Source organism: Bactrocera tryoni, unplaced genomic scaffold (genome assembly GCF_016617805.1).
Source record: "Bactrocera tryoni isolate S06 unplaced genomic scaffold, CSIRO_BtryS06_freeze2 scaffold_11, whole genome shotgun sequence".
In the NCBI taxonomy this organism is placed as follows: Eukaryota; Metazoa; Arthropoda; class Insecta; order Diptera; family Tephritidae; genus Bactrocera; species Bactrocera tryoni.
In genome coordinates this window covers 20,205,338-20,226,053 of record NW_024395824.1, presented here as the reverse complement: position 1 = coordinate 20,226,053, position 20,716 = coordinate 20,205,338, and the positions used below count along the sequence as shown (strand labels likewise).

At 36.7% G+C, this 20,716-nt stretch overlaps 1 protein-coding gene and 1 pseudogene across 1 annotated transcript; one reads left to right on the top strand and one right to left on the bottom strand.

Annotated features, from left to right (window-relative positions):
• Positions 1-1,557: 1,557 nt before the first annotated feature.
• On the bottom strand, positions 1,558-8,562 carry LOC120779848. Its single transcript, XM_040112208.1, has 5 exons — positions 8,544-8,562; positions 4,437-4,442; positions 4,342-4,372; positions 3,649-3,823; positions 1,558-2,260 (listed from the first exon to the last, which is right to left on the bottom strand). Exons 1-5 carry the CDS (start codon positions 8,560-8,562, stop codon positions 2,018-2,020), a joined length of 474 nt encoding a protein of 157 aa, XP_039968142.1. The 3' UTR covers positions 1,558-2,017.
• Positions 8,563-14,869: 6,307 nt separating this feature from the next.
• LOC120779847 lies at positions 14,870-15,922 on the top strand (annotated as a pseudogene).
• The last annotated feature ends 4,794 nt before the right edge of the window (positions 15,923-20,716 follow it).

Sequence of the window (20,716 nt, the reverse complement as noted above, 5' to 3'; positions counted from 1 at the left end):
TTTTTGCTCTGATGAGGGCCTCCGAATACAGCGTTAAATCGCTTTGTGTCTTCGTCATTGCTTTGGTGCATTTTTCGCAATGGATCTTACACAGAATTTTTTGGTAAATACCATAGCCAGTGTAATACCGCTTGATCTGGACGTCAGCTTTGTCGTCCTCTTCAACAAAATTTTCGTCTGGAATAGTGAAAGCTTCCAGGTCGAGTTGCTCAGATTCCTGTTCGTTTCCCTGTACATCTAGATGACGATCTTCGGGGCCTTAATTCCAATCTAAATTGACATCGTCATCATCCTCACAATTGGCACCCTTATTTTCAAAATTTTGCCTAAGTATCTTCACACTTCTACAATGTATTGCACTTCATGGGCAGTCGGATGGGTATTAATACCCTGACTCGCTCGGACTCTATAAAAGAAATTTTCCAACGCATCCTGATTCATTTTCCCAAGGAATATATGTATATATTTTAATTCCTTTTGTTCCCTAAAGAGTTCTTCTGCTAACATTAGCATACCCCTAATAGTATTGGAAAGGCCATCAATACATTTAACCCGAGCCCCGACAGGTAATTTAATAGATCGTAAAAATTCAATGTGATCATAGAGGCGTTGGACCTTCCCGAATTCATTTCTTATGAGCGGACATTTTAACGGATTTTTGGAACTAAATTGCTTGCAGTCTAAATCGTCAAAGAGATCATTCATTCTCTTGACGAATAACTGCGTAGGCTTTATACATTTTAATAAATATTCGTCACTGCCGAATAGATTTTGGCTATAAGCCATTTCGATGCCAGCCGCGACCGAATTGCTAAAAACCTGAGTGGCACGTTTTACTGACATTTTTTCAAAAACGCTGGGATAAATATGTGACTCCGTAAGTTTCGGACATATTTTAAAGTGTGTATTGCTCTGGTCAATAGAGAATAGTTTTTTAATAACACTAAAACTGACTATTCCATCAGGAGTTGAAATATCATATTTCATCAACGTATTGCGGACGGACTTAATTAGATGGCAATAGTCATATAAGCAATACACTTTCGAACCATCGTGCATGAAAAAGTGATTTCCTACATTAATTCTTATCGTTTTAAAAATCGAAGAATTTGAAGCCCCTTGATCACAGACCAAAGCCTTAACATTAAGTCCAATGGACTTTAGTGCTGTGATATTTTTATTCAAAATTTCGGATAAATTTTGAATAGTAAGTCCACCTTTGGAAATATAGTATGAAAACACATATTTCCAACCTGAACTTAACCCTTTTACCATAAAGAAACAACACTTATTGCCTATTTTCATTTCGCGATGGTCGTCCCCATAATCTACAAACCCATCAATAATATCTCTAACTCTATTGTAAGTTAGGTCGGACTTTATGATGATTTCATCAAATAAAAGAACGCAATTACGTTCTAGACCGGACATATTTTTGGCGATTTTGCCTAAATTTGTTATGACATTGGCATCGAAGCCAGGAACAACATATTTTATGGGGCGCCATCTCAAAAGGGAACTTTTGCTCGGTAAAGAGAAACCTAAATCGTCACGCATGAAATTATATGATTTGGTGGACATATAACTAATGTTTTGTGCCAATGTCTTTTCATTGTCACTAAAAAAGTGATTGCGTTTCGTGACGATCATCCTAGCGAATGTTATAGCGTCTTGGCTAGAAGTCTCATCCGCAACTATTGCACGTTTTTTTAGTTCTTCATATTTTTTTTCTAAATTTTGAATAACCCCCTCTAACTCCTTGACCTTTTTATTTAGTTTCAGCGCATTACTTTGATAATAACGCGCGGATCGAGCAAATCGCTCGCGGCTGTCTACTGCATAGCCTTCGCAGTTACTTTCTGCCCCTAATCCTAATCTCTTTTCCACTAGAATGGAATATTTTTCAAATTCCATCAAAGTTATGTCGTCCTCTACACTACCTCCTACAGCTACTTTAGGACGAACATAAGTTGTAGTGACGGGGGGGCACACCCAATCAGAGTCAGAGCTAGATGTGCTATGATTTAGTTCTGACTCTAATCTTAAACAAGGGAAAGCCCCAGAGAAGTCTAAATTTAGTGACAAACTCAGGATCAAAGTGGTTTCGACAAATATACAGGGAATCGGAAGGCGATGCAACTATGTTGCAAGCCTTTGCCCAACTTTGGCGAACATCTTCCCTTTTAGGGAATCCAAAAAGAGTCGCCTGTCTCGCAACGCAGCTGCTAATGCAGCATCTTCGTCTGGGCCGTGGAACCGTCTACAAATGCCTAGGTGCATCTTCATAGCCTAATAGGATACATTAAAACTTTTTAATGAACCTCATATATGTAGATGCGATTATATATGTACATATACATATGTATATACGTATATTATATTAGTATTTTAATTTGCAGTAATATGTGGGCAAATGGCAAAATTCCGATAACTTTGGCGATCTAAAGGTACCGTTTGAAAGAGGAAATCCTCCTGATTAAAAAATATACAAACATACAGAGTTATAGGTACCGAAAATGCTTAGTTTACACAATATTCGATTTTAAAGTTCAAAAACTCCGAAAAGTGTAACATTTCAACAAGCTATTTCACTACATTCATCAGAATTTAAATTATTAAGTTTTTCACTTCGAATCTATTAAATTTAACTGTAAACATTTAAACAAATTTACATTTACATTTTTCGCATGTTTTTTAATTAAGAAATCTACATTTTAAAAATTACTTTTACGCCCGTTGTGGACAATAATGAGGAAATCGGGAATATTATAGAAAATATAAGTGTTAGCAACATTAATTTTGCATATTCCTCCTCTGGAAAAGTACCCCTATCAGCATATTCCTCATTTATAACAAAACTTGTTTTCATTACCTCACCGCCAAAGTAATCGGAATTGTGCCAATATGTATATGTACAGCTGCGAGCAATGAAATAGTAGTGCTTAATACAAGTTATATTGTCAAAATGCAAAATAACTGTGAAACTTACATATTATGGATAATAAAAACAATTAATATTCAGACACTACATTTATTCACTATATTAAAATATTGCTTATATGAGATAAGCCTCCACTAAATTGTACACAAAAATAAATTTTTTCATCAAAAATCTAATTCGATTTTAATTCGATTTTAAAAAATATATTTTATCATAAAAGTCTGAATATAGTGCACAAGTTTTACAATAATAAAATCACTATATTCAGACACTATATTTATTCACTATATTTACATATTTTATTAAAATATTGCTTATACCGGGAAAAACTGGCGCACCCTTGCAAAATACAGCTTGATACACCAGCATGGCAGACCATTCACACTATTATACACTATTCGCACACACATTTCAATTCGATTTTAAATATATTTTTTCATCAAAAATCTGAATATAGTGCACAATTAAATCACTATATTCAGACACTATATTATATTTACTATATTCACAATTTTTTTTTTAAACATTGCTTATATGAGATAAGCCTCCACCTACTCTACCCGGGAAAAACTGGCGCACCCTTGCAATAAACAGCTTGATACACCACGACACAACACCAACCCACTCAACAAAAAAAAATGGATATCGGGATGGCAGATTGAGATTCACACTATTCGCACATTTTAATTAGATATGTATGTACATACATATATTAAATTAATAATTAGGTTGAGGGTTGGCACCGCATTTGCCCTCAATTTCCTCACGCCCACTGCACTTGGTTCAAAGTGCTCTATGCAAACGAATGCATTGTGGGCGGGTAAGTCCAGTGGTGGTGGGATCCTCAGGTTTTCCACCCACTTTATTGCCTGCTCCGGATCGCTGGGGAAAGAAAAAAATGATTACGCGTGGAACGGCACTCGCGAACACGGCACTTTCTTTTTTCTGACATAAGTATGTAAGTTTGTATTAATAAAAATTAATAAAAATAATTTTATTTAACTAACGAACGGTAGAGTTAGACTTCACGCGTCGAAATTTTTTTAAAACTAAAATTCCGTTGAAAATTTTCTGCTTAACCTGCAATTTCCCGATTACCGCTTACAATTAAAAAAAATCTAAGCATATAATATACATAAGTATGTACATATGTACTATGTACAAGAATTTTTTCAAATCATGAACATTCTTCTCTTTTTAACGTTGGTTTTGGCGCAAATATGTATACAAGTACTTCCCAACCAAAAAGCACTTTCATTTACATACATACATACATATGTACACTATACTATATTTGGGATATCAGTGAAAGTAGACGTGTTTTTTAGTGATCTAGTATATTTGCAAGAATTTTGTGGTGTTTTAAAGCGATAGAAAGCTTGTTTCTGTCTGGGACTTACCGGGAGACTGGAACTTTTATTTGACTGGATGCTAATCGCAAAATTGAATAAGTACAATAAATTGGTTCATTAGAATATATTTATTTGGCACTTACCTGCCCCTTTTTGGCAAATTTAAATAAAAATTAAATAGGAATTTCCGCACGTAACAGCGAATCAAAACTTGCACTCAATTATTTTTTGCCGTTTTGACTTGGTCAACCAGCTGTTTTTTGTTTTTGTTTCGTTTCTCCTTCTTCTCCTTATTCGTTTTGTTTTGGGTTACGGCATTGCCAGCCCACAAAATACAAGTAAGGTTTGTTAAGGCAAAGGACTGAACGTACCCACTGACAGGTGTTCCGAACTATTTTCTGGCAGAGTTATGGCCTCTGAGAATAGTTTGATATGTACACCAGAGAGTCCTTTTCGGAGGAACTCAAAAATTTTGAGAACGCCTCCAAAAGGCAAACATGAAGAATCCGCCGCTGCTGGATCAGCAAAAAGACGTGAAAATGCCGACCAAACAGACAAAGGCGATAAATCTGAGCAGCTTCAGAATAGTGAAAATCCCAATATTTTCTGCAAATTGGGTATAAAAATTAAAGAGCTCGAAAGCATGATGTCCGGACAGAGACATATAAATCAAGCAATGCGTGATCTAGTAAGCTGCATCACAAGCTTGTATGAAAAGCAGGAGAATTCGTCGAAAAGAGTCATGGTGGGGAAAGCGTCGCAGGTATCCCCTATTCAAAGTGAAAAAATGCACCAGAAGAGACCACGCGAGATATTGGGATATTTGCCACCAACGAAGAAGCCCAAAAACATGAGCCACAAAGTGCAAGCGACATATAGTGAGGTCACTAAACTCATGCACAAAGACGGTTTGGGAGACAAGACCGCAGGCGAGAAATGGATAGACGTTGTTAGAAAGAAGAAACCGATCGAGAAGAGAATCAGATCGAAACCAGACGCTATTATCTTAACAAAAAAGGAGGGAGCGTCGTATGCCGATATCCTGAAGAAAATAAAATGTGACAAAGGCCTTGAAGAACTGGGTTCAAATGTGAGGTACATTAGAAAAACCCTCAAAGGAGACCTACTGATTGAATTAAAAAATCAAGCAGAAAAGAGAGCCGACACGTTCGAAAGCGCCCTAGAGGTAGTTATTGGTGAGATGGCCGTAATACAGCCAAAATCCCATAATATTACCATTGTGTGCAAAGACTTGGACGAGATAACCACCCTGAAGAAATCTGTGAGGCATTACAAAGGAGTGTGGGATCCAAAACCTGGGGAAGCAAAATATAAAAATCTGCGGAAAACTCGAAGTGGCACTCAAATAGCCCTTATATGCCTACGAGCTGAGGATGCCAAAACTTTACTCAAGTGTGGTAAAGTTAAGATCCTGGGTGGTCTATCTGTCGCCTCCGGGAATTTTCACCTATTACTCGTTGTTTTAGGTGTTTCCAACTTGGACATATAGCACACAAATGTTGCAGCCCCATTGATAGGTCTTCCCTTTGTACACGTTGCGGAACCCCAGGTCACGTAGCAAAGTCATGTACAAATTCCCCAAGTTGTATGCTCTGTAAAGGGGAGCACTCCGTTTTAAGTACGGTTTGTCCTAAATACGCAGATATGTTGAAGACAACGAAATAATGAAAATATTGCAACTAAATCTCAACCATTGCGCTGCAGCACAAGACCTTCTGAAACAGACAGTGATAGAAGAAAACATAGATGTCGCTCTATTAAGCGAACAATATTCTCAAGGTTCGGAAAGCACTTGGAATAAAGATATAAGTGGCAAGGCGGCAATATGGGCCTGCAAAGGTCAAGCCTTCACATCACGTTCCAACGAAACCCATAACGGCTTTACATGGGCGAATATACAAGGAATATTTTTTGTAAGCTGTTATGCTCGTCCTAGTGCAACAATTAGCGTAATTTGAAGACTTTCTCCTGGAGCCATCCCTAGAAATCAGAAGCAAATCGCCAATAATTATAGCGGAGATTTTAACGCATGGTCTACTGCATGGGGGTAGCAGAATTACTAATCATCGTGGTCGCCTCATTCTAGAATTTTTAGAGTCAAACAAACCTTACGATTCTAAACAGTGGCACACAAAATACCTTTCAAAAGGGAAATAAAGGTTCAATAATAGATTTAATGTTTGTTAACGACGCGCTTAGCAGGCATACTAAGTGGAAGGTGTCAGATATGTACACAAATAGTGACCATATGGCTATAATTGCTGAGGTCTTCGTTCTCCCAAGAAACGGAACACTGTCCGAGAAATACCTCCCGAAAACGAAGTTGGCGGCAAAAGGAATTTGATACTGACGTTTTGAGAGTGTCTGGAGCACGGCAAATGCATCAGGCGAAAACGCAACCCAATTAGTATCCGCTGTGCGGAAGGAACTAGTTGCAGCTTGCGATGCAACTATGCGCAGGACGAGATACTATAACAATCGAAAGGCAGTATACTGGTGGAACGACGAAATTGCCGGCTGAGGAAGCTCTGTCACTCAGCTAGACGCCGCCTACAGCGTAATCAGGGAAGTGATAACGAAATCAGCCTTAGAGAAGCATTTAAATGCCAAAAAAAGCTCCTGAAGTCAGCCATTATCCGTTGTAAGAGATCCTGTTTCGAAAAGCTCTGCGAAGAAGCCAACATAGACCCCTGGGGAACGGCATACAAAATTTGTATGTCGAAGTTGAAAACTAAGTCGCAGCAGCCCAAGAACGCATTATTTATGAAAAATGTTGTCGAAACGTTATTCCCGACACATGCCTCCATTTTCTTTATTAGACGAAACGAAGCTACAGAGCCACCTCTATTAGTCACAGAAGATGAACTATTGGCTATTGTGAAAAAAATCAAAAACTCCAAAGCGCCTGGAATAGATGGTAGACCAAATAGAGCCCTTAAAGAAGCCATAACTCTAAAGCCCGGTTTATTTGTTAATATGTACAATGCGTGTATATTAGAAGAGGTATTCCCCGACCCGTGGAAGATACAACGTCTGGTTCTACTGCCAAAGCCGAAAAAGCCACCAGAAGAACCTTCATCTTATCGACCTCTTTGCATGCTCGACACAATTGGGAAAGTGTACGAAAGCACATGTAAGAAACCGCTTGGAGATAGTAATCCAAAAGCCGGCGGATTATCAGAGAGACAATACGGCTTTATTAAAAGAGGTCCACTATCGACGCACTAAGAGAAGTAGTCGACACTGCGAAATGTGCAATAAGTGGAAAAAGATGGAAAGGTGGTACAAAAATACTGCGCGCTAATAACCCTTGATGTAAAGAACGCGTTCAACTCCGCAAAATGGCAAATATAATAAAAGCTCTACACGATATACACGCTCCTCATTATCTAATAAATATTATAATGAGTTACTTTCAAAATAGGAGATTGCTATTCGAGACGGACGAAGGCACTCAGAGCTACACTATCTCCAGTGGAGTTCCGCAAGGCTCGGTTTTAGGCCCGCTGCTATGGACCTGATGTACGACGGAGTGCTAAGAATACCGCAACCACAAAATGTTAAATCAATCGCATATGCGGATGACCTCATAGTGGTAGCTGTAGCTAAACATCTGGATGACCTTCGGATCAAATGCAACGACAGCATAAATGGTTTGCGCAGATGGTTCGCTACCATGAGTCTAGAGCTTGCTGAGCAGAAAACAGAAGTCCTGCTCATAAGCTCCAGGAAAATTGAGGAGAAAATATCGCTCACCATAGGAGAATGTGAGATTACTTCACAGCCGCAGTTGAAGTACCTTGGGGTAATAGTGGACTCGCGACTCAAGTTCAAGGAACACTTGGAAAATGCGACGCGTAAAGCAAATAAAATATATAATGCGTTATCTAGAATGATGGCAAATAAAGGCTGTGTGCGTTCCAGCCGACGATGTTTAATAGCTAAGGTAATAAGGATGTTTAATAGCTAAGGTAAGGAACCATTTCAAATGACGCTGCTGAGGTACTAGCCAGTATGGCACCGATTGACATCCAAGGAGACGAATTCGCGCGAATATATAACTTGTCGGAGATGTCTACTACAGCAAAAAGAGGTGAGAGAATTAAAAGCATTGAAATGTGGCAGCAGCGGTGGCAAACTTCATGCAAAGGACGTTGGACCTACCGACTGATCTCGGACATACATTCGTGGATAGGTAGACAATATGGGGACCTTGACTACCACCTTACCCAAATACTCAGTGGGCATGGTTGCTTCAGAAGCTACCTATTCAAATATCGTCATGACTTTAGTCCATACTGTCCGACGTGCACAGAGTGTATAGAAGACTCTGAACACGTTTTTTTTTTTTTTTTTTTCAAAATTATTTTATTTATTGGATCTGCTTTTTCCTAAGCCTAATAATAAGTTATAAAATTTTAAATCTAATTAAAAACTAGACAGGCTCAAGCAAGTGATTGAGTTGTTTTGGTGATACGTCGCTCTTCAATACGAAGGCATATCTCTTCTTTTAAGTCGTGTTTGATCGCAGGAATGCGCCAAAGCATTAGCCAGAGGGTTTGGGTGATCTCGGAGTTTAGATATATATTTAATTCTGCTGTCTTCTACTTCTTTCTTCATCCAAATCGGCTTTATGACCGCATAATATAAAAGCACTTTTTTGTCTAGGCTAAGTTTTGAGTTTTTATTTAAAGCCAATTTAAATTTGTAGCTCTAATCTTCATACATGTTGTTTTACTAGAGATGTGTTTTCTCCATGTGAGCCTTCTATCTAGGTGAATACCGAGATATGTTACTTCGTTCGCTTGGGGTACTAAAATATTGTTTATTTTTACTGCCGGGTACATCTTTGGTCTTAACGAAAATATAATATGCTTACACTTCTGTTCATTCACGTTTATACGCCAGTTCGCTAGCCAATCTTCGACAGAACTTAAATGCTTCGCTAATATTCGTGATGCTAAAATGTGGCATTTGTTACGGCCTACTATAGCTGTGTCATCCGCAAACGTTGAAGTTAGTACATTATTAGCTGTTAGAAGATCTGCTGTATATATGATGTATAGTGTTGGGCCTAAAACACTGCCCTGGGGTACACCAGCCCTTATCTGTTGTTCATCAGATATGAAATCTCCCACTTTTACCACAAATCGTCTATTTTTTAAATAAGACTCCAATATTTTATACAGTTCTAAAGGTAGAATTTTTTTAATCTTGTATAAAAGACCTTCGTGCCACACCTTATCAAACGCCTGAGCTACATCCAAAAATATTGCTGAACAGTACTCCCTGTGCTCAAATGCTTTCCTTATCTCGTTAGTAATTCTATTTACTTGATCTATTGTGCCATGTTTTGCACGAAAACCGAATTGATGCATGGGTATTGTATTATTTTCATGGAGGAAAGGAGTTATCTTTGATAGTAATACTTCAAATACCTTTGAAAGACAGGGTAGAAGACTAATTGGTCTGTATGAAGACGGCTGTGTTAGGTCTTTCCCAGGTTTATCTATCAAGATAATCTGCGACTTTTTCCAGGAAATTGGATAGTATCCGAATCTAAGAATTGCATTGAAGAGCAAAGAGAGCACCTCTACAGCAATAATTGGTAACTCAATTAGCATTTTTCGGGAAATATTATCATATCCCGGCGCCTTTTTGGATTAGTTCTTTGATGATACCAATAATTTCAGAAGGTGAGTCTTAAGAGACTCGATCGACTCTTTAGCTGTGTTGGGTAAGATTGACAGCTTAAAGTTATTTTTGGCAAATTGGGTTGAAATACCTTTTCTAGGTGATTTGCAAAACAATTAGCCTTTTCCTCGTCACTTCGAGCCCAATTTCCACCCAAGTCTCGTATTGGCATGTTGGAGTCAGTTGGACTCAGTCAGTTGGGCTTCATGGACTTTTGGGCTTTCCAAAGGGAATTTTGCTTGTTTGAATTTGGACACAGCTTCTTTATATACATTGCGGTGTTCAATTCTTCCTCGCGTTTGAGCGCTTTTTTTAATTTACGTACCGCAGCTTTCAATTGAAGCAGAGTGGAAGGGGGAGCGATTTATCTGCCATTCACGTCTTGCACGCCTTTTTTCATTTACAAGCAATTCTATTTCTCTATTAGAGATTTTTCTGAAGCCAAGCGGATTACGAGTATATCTTTTGTTTGGTGTTGCTAAGACAGCTGCGCTGGTTATTATATCATTAACTTCTCTTATACTTTCATCAATATCACTTTCCGTATTTATTTTGTACTCAATATTAATGTGGCTACTGACATATTTTTTATATTTTAGCCAATTCGTTTTATAAGAAGTTAGACCCACTTTTGGATTAACGAATATGGGTTGTTCAAATAACTTGATTAGTACAGGAGAATGATCAGAAGATAGATCAGAACATGTATCAGCTGTTATGTGCGATTTATCTATATTTTTGATTACAGCAAAATCAATTAAATCTGGTATTTTCTTACGATCACTAGGCCAATATGTCGGCTTACCAGGAGATATTATTTCAAGGTTATTGTGCCTATTTATAACAGTTTGATACAACTGTCGTCCTTTCGGATTAATAAGACGTGAGCTCCAGTACGTGTGTTTTGCGTTGTAATCTCCACCTGCTAAAAATCTTTGACCTAGTGTTCCAAAAAAGTCTTTAAATTCGATTTCTGTAATTTTAAAACGAGGTGGACAGTATATAGCCGTAAGGTTTAGGTCACAACCCCGATTTTTTAGTGATATTGTTGTAGCTTGTAACCGTGGTGTAGCATGAGATTCTAGAGCATAATGGCTTAAACGATTTCTAATCAACACTGCCGTACCACCATGTGCTTTTCCATCCGGATGATTTGTAACATATAGTCTAAATCCCGGTATATTGAAATTATATTTATTTGTTAAATGAGTTTCTGATATAAGCATTACATCTATGTTTTTTTCAGACAGAAATCTAATAATCTCTAATTTATGTTGGTTAACACCGTTAGCATTCCATATACATATATTTAGTAAGCTCATTTTTTACTTAATAAATTTCGCAGCATTTGATTTTGTGATTTTATTAAATCCTGGATCATGTTTTGCATGCTAGACATAAATTGTGTCATACACTGTGTAAGATTTATAATCATAGTTTCAATACCTCCATTTGGAGGATTTTGCGGCAGTTGCACAGTGTTGCTTTCAACACATTAGCATAGCTTCCTTGCATATTATTATTGGTAGAAGTAATGGGTTTTGAACTTTTCTCTGAGGTTATTATAATATCATTACGGGGTGTTTGTAACATTTGGTTACGACGTGCTTGAATGCCCTGTGACAACTTCGATTTCAAATCTTTATATACAGGACAACCCCTGTAGTTAGCAGTGTGATTTCCTCCACAATTGCTGCATTTTTATTTAATTTCTTCTTTCTTAAGGGTGCATTTAGAAGCGGGATGTAAATCAACACATACCACACAAACACTGCGTAGAGTGCAGTATGATTTAGTATGCCCATATTCTTGGCAGTTAGTACATTGTACCGGACCGTTTCTTTTATGTGGTTCTTCCACAGTTACTCTACGATGCAGCAAATATTTCAAATTATATATTGGATGTGTTTCATTTTTTTTAAGTTGTTTTGAGTTCGGCAACAACTCAATTTTAAACATTGGCTGAGGTACTTTGTTTCTATTAAATATATATTGACGTAGCGGTCAATGCCTGTTTGTACAGACGGGCCTTTTTTTATTACGTTCTCACCTTGCGTTGTAATTTTCTTCGCTGCCTGTGCGCTTGCTGGTAGACTGGTTGCTGTCAGTGCATTTGTTGTTGCCCGATTGCTGTGTTCTGCTGCTTCTGCTGACTGCGTTCTTTGCTGCGTCTGAACACGTGTTCTTTTATTGCCCTCGGTTTTCAAGTATAAGGGAAAAGTTGAAAACCACCCTGGGGGGTAGTTTCTCGGTGGAAAATTTGACTGCACTTATGTGCGAGTCCTCTGTAAAGTGGAAAGCTGTTAGCGGAGCGGCAAATCTAATTATGACCAAATTGAGACATTTAGAACACATTAGGCGTCAGTCAGTCCGTGCAATAGAGGAGACTTAAACGTCTTCTTCTCTCCCATGAAGTAATACTTTGTCCAGTGGTCCCGTGGGAGAGACATAAGGTGGGAGTAGGTTAGGTTTAGCGGATTAAAGTCCCGCACTTCGGCTTTCGATGCTTCCTCCTACTATATAAAAAAAAAGAAAATAAAAAAAAAAAATACATATGTACATAAGCATGTAGTATTAGCTTTTGTCGTCTAAAAACCACCTGCATACCATACATACATATGTACATTTGTATTAGTATTTGTGGTTCATTTTGGCGCGATTTCCCCGTTAAAACTAATATACACTAAACTAAAACACCAATTAGAAAAAACTAACTACTTACATTTTGCATACATATATGTACATATGTATGTACGCACAGTAGAATATCGAAAAAGTTAACCAAAATGTCCCAAGAGTGTTTTAATATTTCGACAATAATTTTTTACATACATAGAAATTCGGGGAAAACATAACAATTATTTATCTTGCCAAACAAACGGTTGGGTTTGAAAAAAATAGATACAAAAGTTCAAAAACGGTAACCTAAAGTTAACTTCTTAAAGCTGTACATGGACGCTCCAAATCGGATTACTGTATTTCCAAATTTTGCTCGATTCTACTGTACTTTTTATCATTAGATTTGGCGCAATTTCTCCATGAAAACATATGTACTATGTACATATATCAGAAAAATGTAATATGCAAACACTCAGCCAAAAACCACCTGCATACCATACATGCATTTGTGGTTCGTTTTGGCGCAATTTCCCCGCAAAAACTTATGTAGTACGTAAGTACATATAATAATCTAACTACTTGCATATTGCGTACATATACATATGTACATACATATATAAAATCTAAGTACAAGCATATATCAGAGAAGTCGAATATGCCAATACTCAGCCAAAAAGCGCAAACATATGCATATATACAACAACTCTTTTTTTACACGGTAGATACGTTCCTCAGACACCCGTGTAAAAAAAGAGGCGTTTCCTATAGTAAAATGGGGAATACGTTAGATGTCATCTGAAAACAGCGTAAGATGAAAAAAAGAACTTATGTATTTACTTCGAAAATCCGTGTAAAATACTTATGTTGAAAACTATAAAATTTCAGATATGCATACAAATTGTATGTTCATATGGCATTTTATTGAGCATTAAAACTTAAAATACATAACTCATACAGGTGAAAAATTGGAAGAGCAAAAATATAAAAGAAATCTGCTAATCAAAAATTAAGAGCAGAAAAACTAGAGGAGAAATAAAGAAAAAATATTTACATACATATGTATGTAGCTACATACTTATTCGCGCTACTTGATAACAAGTGCATTTTGCATTTTTGCATTTGCGATGAACTGGACTAAAGTCGGTAACATCACTGAAGATATTCATCAAATTATTCGATGGTTTGAACTGTTGACTGTTTGACTACTTTCCGAAAGGTCTTGCGCCGTCGACTTTTTTACAAAACAAAAAAAATCAACCGCGTAACTTCCAAACCGTGTAAAAAAAAGAGTTGGGTGTATTGTAAATACACACATATGTACATACATTTGTATTAGCTTTTGCGGTTCCTATTGGCGCGATTTCCCCGTTAAAACATATGTATATTACCTATATTATATACCATATGTCCATATATACGTAAAAATCTAAGTACAAACATAAATATGAAAAGCCTAATATGCCAAAAGCACATACATATGTATGTATGTACATATGTATATTGCAAATACATTTGGCGCAATTCCTCCATGAAAACATACATATATCAAAAAAATCTAACATACCAATCCTCAACCGAAAAGCGCATGTACAGTGACTCACACGACCAACCGGATGAACTCAGCTATAACTTTGGATGTAAGTTAATGCTATTGAAATAACAATTTAGCTTAACATATTATATATCATTAAAAAGGAAATTTTATGTACTTTTTATTTCTTACTTAATCCATAAAAAATTTAACTTCATATTTAACATAAACACAAAAAGTCCAATACACACTTCAAATTCATCTAATTTTTTGTGGTGAGATCCACTAATAGAAAACTCTACCTCTCCAAAAAGAGGAACATTTTGACAATCGGCACACCCTGAACCTTCTCTATAAATGTACGTTCTCTGGCATAAGTCGACAAAATATGAAACAGTGAGAGAAATGGAACGCCAATCGACAAGAAATCTATCGAATCGGACTGACAACTTCATGTTTGAGAAACTATTATTGAGAAATGCACAAATATTTAATTCTTATTAATAAATAAAAATTGATTGTGTTTCAGCTATGAGTTTATTGGTAATAACGCTCGCCATACGGCATGACAGAAGGAATATGTTGTGAATACAAAGGCGCACTTTAAGGGACTCGACAGATCCATTCAGCATTCCCGAGCCGCGTTTTCTTGAGTTATTCCGCTTCAGCAGAACTGCAGTACGGGCACTCCTTGTGGAAATCGAGCCTTTTATGGACACAGCAGTAAGAAGTACATTTATTCCAAACTCCACTAGGTGGTGTGTAGCGCTGCATTACTATGCTACAGGATCAATTCTTAGGGACGTAGGTCAGGATTTTGTTTGCCCTATAAGTAAGACCATGGTAAGCCGATGGATTTTGCAAAATCATATGGCGCAACGTTACATAATTTTTCCAACTACCTTAGAGCAGCAGAATATTGTGAAGCAACGGCAATTGAAGTGTTATAATCTTGAAGATTAATGGTTATTTATAGCTGGCTTATGTTTATATTCACTTCCCGGCTTCACTGCTACTGGATTTCCTGGCATCTTAGGAGCGATTGACTGCACTCACGTCAAAATTAAGAAGCCACCACTTGCAGTAGAACACTGCTACATTAATCGAAAAGGATATTTTTCCAAAAATGTGCAATTAGTGTGCGACTTTGATTTAATATCCTGGCGTGCTTTGCAAGATATGGGGGAAGTACGCACGACGCCTACATATGGGAAAGCAGTACACTAAAGTCCCATATGCTGAATGAGTACACTGCCAATGGGTCAACAGGATGGTTGCTTGGAGACTCTGGATATCCGTTGCAGCCGTGGCTAATGACTCCATTCAGAAATGTAGAGAGTATTAGTCAGCAAAGCTACAACGATTCTCACGCATGAGCTCGAAATTGTGTGGAACGCCTTAATGGAGTTTTAAAAAAATTATTTGGGTGCCTTTCCCAAGACCGTGGCCTAACGGTGAACCCCTCATTTGCAGGATCAATAATTAATGCATGCTGTACGCTACATAATATTCGAAAGAGATATAATTTTCCACTTCCTGAAGTTGATCCACTTGAAAATTCTCCGCATGGAGACAATGGTTCATTACTTAACATTTTAAATGAAGGAAGAGCTAAACGAAATACTATTTTAAGAAACCACTTTTGTAGTTAATTCACATACAGTGGTGTTCAGAAAAATATGAGGAACACTCCAAATGATACTGTTTGCAAATTATGTTTAACTCTTTATTTTTTATAATATATATTATAATAACAGTCCATAGACCCGCGGGCCCGACTGCAATCGTGTTTTTACACAGACACGATCGGCAATTCACATGTACGCAAGAGATTTGTATACACAAAGCAGCTAGTCTCTGCTTGACTTTTCTTAAAGCAACATTATGAGCGCTTGTTTAATTCAAATACACTGCAAAAATATGTTTGGGAATTGATGTTTTTTTTTCTTTGAAAATTATTTAAAAAAGCCGCAATGCTACATTTGTTCGACACAATTAGCACAATGCAGCAAATATAACATAAGAAGGCACTACATGTCACACCATTTTGATTATGAAAAGTACAAAAATGATGAAAGAGCGGAACTACTTGTCGAAATGAAAGCCAAAGTGTTCAATAAATTTTTAAAACAGCCATATCATAATCAAAATTGTGAAGAACGCCAAATATTAAAAGCCTCTTATGTTGTTGCGCTTGCATTGGCAAAGAAATGTCGTCCATATGAAGACGGTCCTTTTGTAAAAAATCTTTTTGAAAATGTCTTAAATTGCTTTGGCCAAAGTGGGAAAGATATGGCTTTGCTTGTTAAAACGATTCCATTATCAGCCAGAACTCTTAATCGCCGTACAGCAAAAATAAGTAATTTTTTATTTGAGGATTTGAAAAAACGCCTTCAGGAATGTTTGTTTTTTTTCTATTTGTCTAGATGACAGTACTGACATAGGTAATACATGCCAATTAATAATTTTTTTGAAAACAGTCCACGAAAATTTGGTTTTTATGAGGATTTTGTTGGGTTAGTTTCTTTGCATGGTGATGTAAATGTGAAAACAATGTGGGAAGCTGTTAATGAGAGAGTTTTTTCAATTATTGACAAAAATAAATTGAGTGCTCTCTGCACAGATGGAGCAAAGGTGATGGTGGGAAAAAAGAAGGGCTTTATTGGGCATTTAACCAAACATATTGATGTGCCAACATTTCATTGCATTATACATCAGCAAGCCCTATTTGCTAAAAATTTATGCTTGAATGATGTGATGAAAATATGTGTAGAAATTATAAATAAAATAAGAGGGGGTCACAATGCGTTAAATCATAGAAAATTTAAAACATTTCTTGAGGAGGTTGAAGCTGACTACGGTGATTTATTGTTATTCACAGAAGTAAGGTGGCTTAGCAGAGGAAGAAGTCTAGAAAGGTTTTTTGAACTTCGATGCGAAATTTTAGAGTTCTTAAACCTGGATCAGTCTCCAGATTCTAAAAGATTATCGGGTCATTTAAGCGAGAACGATTTTTTAATCAGACTAGCATTCCTTACTGACTTTTGTAATATGATTAATGAACTTAATCTTGCACTGCAGGGCGAAAATAAACATATGTATATTTGAATTATTTCCAATTATTAACAATTTCAAAAGAAAATTACAAATTTTAAATGAAAAATTAAGAAATAAAAATATAAGCTCACTGCCGAAAACTGGATCACATAATTTATGTATTTCAGATTCTTTATTTCAAGAATTCTTTACAACAAGTGAAGAAATATTTCACAACATAAACAAGAGATTTGAAGATTTTAATAAAATATTACCGGCTATAGACCTTCACAATAACACTTATGTTTCTGATGTACAAAATCAAAGCCCTGCAATTAGAAAAGAAATACAACAAATGATAGAAGATGTCTCATTACCTTTGGCGACGGGAAAGGAGTTTTGGAAGCAAATAGTATGTAAAAAAAATACCCGAATTGCACAACCGAAATATTTAAGCTCTATTCAATGTTTGGCACCACCTATACGTGCGAAAACGCTTTTTCTATATTAAAAATCATTAAAAGCAAACATAGGAATCGTTTAACAGACACGAATTTAGAAGACCTCATGAGAATTAAACTTAACAAAACTGATATAAATATAGATGACATTTTAAAAACTGTTTAATGGTTAAACTTAAGGTGCAAACAGTAAACGCAAAGTTAACCTATAATTTCAAATAATATTAATAATATTTCTTTTAAATTAAATATTCATATATTTAACCCTGCAGTGGTTGTGCGGATTACATATGTATAAACTTTTTATGATTAACAAATTGAAGTTTTTATTTTTTTTTTTTATAATTTTAGTGAAATGAAATACATTTACGTTTTTTTCTTAGTTATAAAGAAAAATACCTGAAGTAAACAATAAACAAGAAGTAAGCAAATTTGTGGATTAGTGTGTTTTATTTTTAAGCTTGAAAATGACATATGTACATACTTATATAATCCACGCGGCCTATCACGCCACTTTACGGAGCGCTAGCACTGCAAGGTGAATCGAATTAGCTTTGTGCATTTTTATAATATTATTCAAAATACGTTTAACATTTTTTCAGACATCTACCTCTTACAAGGGAATGATTTTACACATTTTCGAAAAGCAGTTCTGATATTTTTTAATTTGTAATATCTAATACTTCTCAGTTATTTTTAAAGTGTTCTGTGAAATTTTCAAAAAAATATACATATATTATTTGCCCGCAAAATTTTTTGGGTGTACAATTTGACAGCGGCAATGAGTATTTTTGTCACACACACAAGCAAGAATACTTTTGTATGCGTGCACTCGGCACTTGCCGACCACTGGTGTACATACGCAAAGCTTTGGCCCCAACCAATGAATATAATATTTAGAAAATATGAATATTTTGCTGTGCCTACTCCTTATGCAACAGTCGCTAGAAGAAAAGGAATATTTATGAGATTTAAAGAACGTACAAATTTTATCGCCTCCCGTTACCTCCCGTCATGGTTTCTTACGTCCAACCCATTGTTGGCAGTAGCATCACCCTCATCCTCAATGGTAACATCGACCATTTCAGCAGTTGTCTGCAATATACACCAATTTTATTATCACATTTATAATCACAACTTTAAATTTTGACAGACGTTACTCACCGACAAACCAATTTCGGGAGTGAGCCCATCACCGTCCATCATGTCGCTGGAAAAAAAACTCCAGAATTTCCCGGTCCATGGCATCCAACGGTTTTGGACCGTCCTGCAACGGCAGGTTTCCAGTTCGTCTGGCGAACGCTCTGTGGGCATTGTGCAGCTTCTTGACTGCCGATTTCCAGTCTATCCAACACTAAAAAAAACCAACACACATACATATGTAAATTGTAATGCTATTCACAAGAATATTTTAGTTTCACCTTTTTCCACTGATTAGGGGACTTGTGGGACCCTCCCAATGCATTTAATTCAGCAGCAACGGTAGCCCAAACCTCTTCGTGCTCCTTCCTCGCGTTTGGTTTCATAAATTGGCCTCTTCCAGCGCTGCAGTGCTGCTGCATTAAGTGCAGTAACCGCCTCTTTTGGCCAATCGTAACACGCCCCGACGTTCTTCTCTGTAAAGAAAATGCATCAAATCTTTTTTAACTATTCATATACAGTCAGATTCATAAGTCTACAAGCAGTCAATATAAAAATATTTGTTTCAAAATATGTACAAAATTTATTTATTTTTTGAGTTCAAGTTGTATTTGTCTTATACTAAATTGAATGTAGAATGCTGGCGCCAAGTTTCTTTGCACTTGCTTTTCTCTTTCGAGGTAACAACACAAGCGATCAAAAGTCTACAAACACTTAATAATATCAGGGCATTAGTGCGTGTTTCATGTAAATTTGCGTAAATTTTAATTACATTTTATTGTATTTGATTTAATTTATCAGAAAAGTGAAGTAAAATCTTTTGCTTTTATAAACTCGATTTAAATATTAACGATGGCGTCTAATCGAAAAGAAATCAGTAGAAAGAACTGTTATCATTAAATTCTAGAACTAAGGAAAATCCAATAGGGGAAATTGGACATTTGGTTGGAAGATCGCACTGTTCGGTCTATACCGTAATAAAAAACTTCAAAAGTACGGGAATCATCACGTCAAAGCCTAGATCTGGTCGCCCACCGAAACTCTCGGACCGTGAATGTCGCTCAATCCTGAATGTGGTGAAGTAAGATCCGAGAATAACTGCATCAACAATTGCACGTGATGTGCAGGAAAGGCTCGCAAAAAATATTTCTGTCGTTATTGCGCGAAGAATTTTGAGACGGGCTGGGATTCATAGTAGGGTAGTACGAAAAAAACCTTTTGTTTCACGGATTAATAGAATAAAGCGAATTGTTTTCGCAAACAAATATGTTTATGTATAAATATGCCAGATGAGTTCTGGAATAATGTGCTTTTCTGCGACGAAACGAAATATTGTGTATTCGGTATAAAAGGACGCAAATTAGTGTGGCGTAAGCGAGGTGAAGCTTTCAACCAATGCAATCTTTATTCCACTGTGAAGCATGGAGGTGGTGGGGTGATGCTCTGGAGTTGTATGTCAGCCAGTGGCCCCGGCAACCTAGAACTTGTGGAGACTACAATAAATAGGTGTATTTATTTAGACATTTTAAAGCGTAATATGCGATCGAGAGCTGAAAACTTAGGATAGACAAACAGGTTTCACTTCCAACAAGATAATGATCCCGAGCACACTGCAGAAATCGTACGGCTTTGGCTGCTCTACAACGCCCCCAAACAACTATGCACACCTCCACAGTCACCAGGCTTAAACCCAATCGAGCACTTACGGGCATTTTTGGAAAGAATGATAGGTAATCACTCAATATCGAGTACACAGCAGCTTAAAAACTTGTTTTTCTTATCATTACTCTCTTGATTTGCAACCCACAAAATAACTTTTTTTTTGCAAATGCGTAATTGAATTCTGTGGCAACTTTAGGCAATATCGATAATTTTTGCTCATCCTTGTGTGTGTATGAAAAATAAAACGCGATTAAAACCG